This window comes from Acanthamoeba castellanii, assembly GCF_000313135.1.
Source record: "Acanthamoeba castellanii str. Neff unplaced genomic scaffold scf7180000084767, whole genome shotgun sequence".
Taxonomy (NCBI): domain Eukaryota; phylum Discosea; order Longamoebia; family Acanthamoebidae; genus Acanthamoeba; species Acanthamoeba castellanii.
In genome coordinates, this window is record NW_004457650.1 from 4510 (window position 1) to 10040 (window position 5531).

Here is a 5531-nt window from a genome sequence, read left to right on the forward strand (position 1 = left end):
CAGAAAAAACTGATGTGCATTGGGTAATGAGTTGACAAATAAAAACCTGATGTTCATTGGGAAAACAATCAACACAAAAAAGAGTGATGACCATTACCTTGGGGTGTGAATGGAAGAGGTATGGAACTTTGTCTGAGCAGTGGACAAGCATGAAGACATTCTTGTTCTCAGCAGCACAATTGTCAGCCTGCAGGTAGAGGATAGAAGGGCGAGTGTTGGAGGTGGTGTTAGTCAATAGGCAAGTTCAGATGTGGTGAAAGAGTGTGGAGATGACAAGGTTAGCATCTTTTGGCCAAAAGGGCTGAGGGTGTAGAAAGAGGTGTTTGCCATGGCTGTGGTCAATGAGACCACCAAGGTGGCATCAGGAAGGCGATCTCCAATCACATCAAAGAAAGTGGTTAGCCATAAGTGGGTATTGGAGGTGGCATTTGAGGGATGTTGCTGTCCAGTGGTGTTGTGTATTGGGACACACCCACCAGAAATGAATATCTGTTTAGCAGAACGCCACTTCTTCCTGCTGAAACCATGTGCCTTGTAGAGCAGCAATGTGAGGTGGGATAACAAATGTAAGGCTGCAATAAAAAGGGTTGGCACCTTTTGGAAAGCATTCAAACACACTGGAGAACCATTGAGTTGCAACTTGAAGTGGCACTCAGGTAGTGTTGAGACACAGCTGGCTGACATGATGTTGATGATTGTGTTTCTTGGAACTCCAGACCAATGAGCTCACAACAGTGGAGTTGAGGAAAATACTGGACAAATTAAAAAACCTGATGTGCATTGGGTTTTTTATTTGTCAACTCTTTTCCTGATGCACATTGGGTTTTTTATTTGTTGACTCTTTTCCCCGATGTGCATCAGGTTTTTTATTTGTCAACTCTTTTCCTGATGCACATTGGGTTTTCTATTTGTCAACTCTTTTATGCACATTGGGTTTTTTATTTGTTGACTCTTTTCCCTGATGCACATTGGGTTTTTTATTTGTCGACTCTTTTCCCAATGTGCATCAGGTTTTCTTTTCAACCTGTGAGAATCATGTTCTCTAACAGTTTGTGTTGCTGACCTCAACCTTACTATTCAGAAACGAAAATTCATACGCTCCACAAGTGAACAGTGCTGGTGTCTTTCTGTGTTGGCCATGGGGAAAATGGTACAAATCAACTCCTTCCTGTTCCAATTCACACCCCATTACTTTCACTTACACCACTATTATCTGACTTCCACCTGCAGTACCCACTGCCACTGAAGCTTCTGGCACCACTCCAACCACCCCAACCAGTACATTTTCATTTTGCTGGTAAAGTTCCAAGCTCACCACATGCTTGTTCTTTACAGCTACCAAGAAATGTGGCAAGGGTAAGGCTGAAGAGGAGAAGTCACCATCTACCATCAAGCACAAGGCAGAGCTTGCTCTCCAGAAAAAGTATCTCCCCCAATTCACCAAGTCACTCACCAAGCTTCTTGGCCAACCAACACAATTCCATGAATGGCCAGTGCATTTATTGGCCTGCATTGTTTTCCTGATGGGCATCGGTTTTTTTATTTGTCAACACTTTTCCCAATGCACATCAGGTTTTTATTTGTTGACTCTTTTCCCTGATGCACATTGGTTTTTCTAATTTCACTTATTTCCTGATGTCCACCAGTTTTTTTCTTCTGCAGGTGTTGATCTACCTGCATGACTTTACCATCCACAGTGTGGACATTCCTCTCAACATTGAGGATGCAGCAACTTGCCTATCAAGGTCTTACAGCGTCAGATTCTACATCTCCTCATCTCCCTCCAACATTGCCAATGCCATCACCTCACTCAAGTCACACTCCACCCTCCAGGTCTTCCACCTACTCCACTTCTACTACAGCTCCCCAACTTACTCCCACTCCATGCCCACCTCCAAACGTGGCTTTGATGTTCTCATCTTCAGCCACAAGAGGGTTAACATGCTGCCATCTGGCATCCTCTGGCCAGCGACACCATCCCCAAACCCTTCTGCTATCTGCACCACATCCCCATCCCACACCCAATGTGTGAGGTTGTCCACTCTGCTCCTGCTTTCCTCACTGCTCAATCATTGGACCGCACCCCACTTCACATCAGCCTCTACAGCTTCCTCATCCAGAGCTTAGAGCTTCCCAATCCTTCTCCCCACCCCATCACATCACCCACCACTCCCTACCACATTCTCTATGAGGCAAATCCCACCTACTACCTCTCCTTCTGTGCTGCCCTTTACTCCAGCTTTGTCTGCCTCTCCTCTACCCCCATAGCAGAGGGCAACATCTCCTCTCTCACCAACTGGCTCCTCACCTTCCACTCTAAATTCCTGGAGGAGTCAGATCTCACAGCCATCACTTCCTTCCTACAAGCCCTAACTTCACATCCTGCCCTTGCCCCTCTCACACCCAAGACCAGCTCCTCCTCCTCATCTGGTCCACAGAAAGTGCAGAAGTCCATTGGCTAATGTTTCCCTCCACTCTGTTCTGTTCCTCATTTCAACAAAATACATTAGCCCTTTTTTTACACTTATGCCTTGAAATTCTTCATTGCCCCCATCTGCTTTTACCATGACCTACACCATTTTTCCCTGTTTTGCCACTCTCTGTACATATTTTGCCAAAACCACTCACACACCATGTTCACAAAAGTACTGCTTTCGCTGCACATACACATATATCACTTGTACAGATTTTACTTTACAAAAGGTGCCACTGGCACCTTTTTCTGGACACAGTGTTAGGTGAGGTCAAGATTACTGAGCATTTCGCCAAAACAGATGACATTGTTGATGGCCTTGTGTTGAAGTAGAAAGCACTGCTTCATTTTGAGCATGTTGTCAATGTGCTGATTATAGAGAGTGCCCCAGAAAAGGCCTAAGCCCTTGGCGTGCCAGACACAGGCCATGTGGTTGCCATGCATGATTGTGGCCAAGGTGAAGGGGATGGCTGCAGAGAATTGGGTGGGTGTTGGAGGTTCTGACATCACCATGTCATGTAGGTCAAGCTGGTGGTAAGTGCACACTATCACTGTGTAGAGCAATTTGGACCTGCAATCATTTGGGTGTCAGGCTTTTGTTTGTTACCAACTACACCAGAATCAGAAGGCGAAGGCAACCACATACCAGTGTTTGGTGATTTTTGTGACAGATGTGTCCTGCTAAACTCCAGAGGGAGAATCACCTTCCCAGCACACAGCATCTGCCATTTAAGTGGGATGCAGGCCTCTGGAACACTGATGCACTGGTCTGGTCACACACATCTGCCCTCTGGCATGGCAGGGATTGCTCAAGCTCCTAGAAGCACAACATCCCTGTAGGAGTTGTGTGCAACCTGAAATTGAGGCTTGCAGCATGTGCTGGTGAAGCACAGGAGTGGGGTTACCTGTCAATACTTGTTCTTTTCAAGACTGTGCCCACCCAGGGTCAGTGCAGCAAGGAAGTGGCCAGCCCACAACAGCTCTCCACAGCCAGCCAGCATGTGGAGGCACTCAAAGGTGCTCAAGAACCTTCCCAGTAGCCTCAAAGTGAGTACTGTGGCACCTCTCAGTCCACAGGGCATCAATGTCACCTTCCTTCAACTTTAAGATCTGACAGAAGTTGATACCATCTTTGTGTTATCACCCAACCTCAAGCATAAGAGATGCAGTCCACAACTGGGGAAAATGAACCAAGAGGAGCCCTTGCAAGGTTGCTGAGGAGCTTACCAATTGCTGGATCTCTTGCAAAACTGAGAGTTCTGAAGTACCAGTCACTAGGTGCTCAACAGCTGCATTGTAGTCTGTGAATGTGTCCAATGTGGAGGAGAAGGAGACCATCTTGTAGCTTGTGGCCCACTTTGCCCAACAAAGGAGTCTCTGTGCAATGATGATTTGTGAAGGGCAACAGGATGACCTACAAGGAGATGCACCACATACCCATGGTGTTCTGCTGTGCCAGCTGCAGATTAACCAGCCAAACAAATTGTGAGTACTATTTCAATCTGCATCCTTTTGAGTTCTTTTCTGTTGTTCACTGGGGGGGTTGAAAATAGGATTGTGGGTCCGCTAAGTTTTCCCAAGTGGGGCAGTCTAACAGGGAAAATGAAACTTGGAGGACTTTTAGGAGGAAATTTAGCTAGGGGCCTATTTTCAACCCTCCCACTGCGTCTTTTCTTTTTAGTTTCTTTTTGGATCCGCCTTGTTTTCAGTTTATTGTGGCCCGCTGGTGGTCAGGCTAAGTTGGTCACTCTGGTGTTGTAGGTTTGGCCTCACCAGGTGTCGTCACGAGAAGTGGGCTGTTCGCAACTCGTCTCTTCTTCACCGCTGGGGACGAGGCATCATCGCGTGCCTTCAGTGGCGAGGCGGGCATCTCCTTCCGCTTCTCACCCACCTCACTTTCCTTTTCGTCGTCTCCTTCCTCCTCTTCGACCTGGGGTGTCGGTACTTCGCCTGCCTCCAGGGTAGTCTTCGTGGGCGGCTTGCTGTCGTCGTCATGACTGTCGGGCTCGCTGACAAGTTGGTCTCCTTCCTGATCTTCACTGTGCTTGGCTTCGATTTTGACGACGCTCTCCTTGTCTTCTACATCATCCACATCGGCGTCGCGTTTTTCCTCACGATCCTCCAGTACCATCCCATCTTCTGTTGAAGTTCCTGTTGACGGCAGCGGTTACCAACCATGCAAAACTCAACTCTCTCTCTCTCTCTCTCTCTCGGCTTCCACATACCCTTGTTGGCAAGGAGTTGCTTGGCCACGTCCTCGAGAGTAGCGTCCTGTTTGGCAAGCGTGCAAAAGTACTCGAGACTGCGCTTGAAGGTCAAACGTTTTGCCCGCCACACGTAGATCTGTGGCGGTGGACCGGCTCGGGTTAGAGTTTGGCGACGAGGGGCAGCGTAGCGTGCAACCAACTGGCAATGCCAAGAGCGAGGTGATGCGGAGCGGAGGGAGAAACACAGACCTTGTCCGTGTTGATCTTCTTGTACTGGGACTCGATGGCAGCCTCGGGATCCATCTCCTCAATGACGGGCTCAAGCCATTCCTCGAGCGACACCATGCGACCGCGCTCCTCCTTTTGCAGAAGTGCCTGCAGATCTCGTACTGATTCCCTATGTGTGGTGGTGGTTGTGGTGGTGGTGTGGTGGTGTGGTGGTGTGGTGGTGTGGTGGTGTGGTGGTGTGGTGGTGTGGTGGTGTGGTGGTGTGGTGGTGTGGTGGTGTGGTGGTGTGGTGGTGTGGTGGTGTGGTGGTGTGGTGGTGTGGTGGTGTGGTGGTGTGGTGGTGTGGTGGTGTGGTGGTGTGGTGGTGTGGTGGTGTGGTGGTGTGGTGGTGTGGTGGTGTGGTGGTGTGGTGGTGTGGTGGTGTGGTGTGGTGGTGTGGTGTGGTGGTGTGGTGTGGTGGTGGTGTGGTGGTGGTGTGGTGGTGGTGTGGTGGTGGTGTGGTGGTGGTTGGAGGCAATAGCAGCACCACAGCCACCACACGAACAGGTACGATGGGTGTTGTTAGCTGCCGCTCGGCACTTGAAGAATGGAAAAAGGGAGAGGGGGGGGCAAAGTACCCTTCG

At 49.1% G+C, this 5531-nt stretch overlaps 2 protein-coding genes across 2 annotated transcripts in view; one reads left to right on the forward strand and one right to left on the reverse strand.

Annotated features, from left to right (window-relative positions):
• Nucleotides 1-1147: 1147 nt before the first annotated feature.
• ACA1_249760 (uncharacterized protein) lies at nt 1148-2127 on the forward strand (the record flags this gene model as incomplete). The annotated part of the gene is made up of 3 exons (XM_004352598.1): nt 1148-1229; nt 1336-1493; nt 1663-2127. The coding sequence occupies 3 exons, from the start codon at nt 1148-1150 to the stop codon at nt 2125-2127; spliced, it is 705 nt and encodes a 234-aa protein (XP_004352650.1).
• A 2090-nt stretch (nt 2128-4217) lies between these two features.
• Nucleotides 4218-5531, reverse strand: part of ACA1_249770 (uncharacterized protein) — a gene marked incomplete at both ends in the record, with an annotated part of 3426 nt that continues 2112 nt past the window's right edge. The window contains 3 exons of the mRNA XM_004352599.1: nt 4218-4624; nt 4699-4816; nt 4930-5069. Of these exons, the coding sequence (XP_004352651.1) occupies nt 4218-4624; nt 4699-4816; nt 4930-5069 (665 nt within the window). The remainder of the gene's footprint in view (nt 4625-4698; nt 4817-4929; nt 5070-5531) is intronic.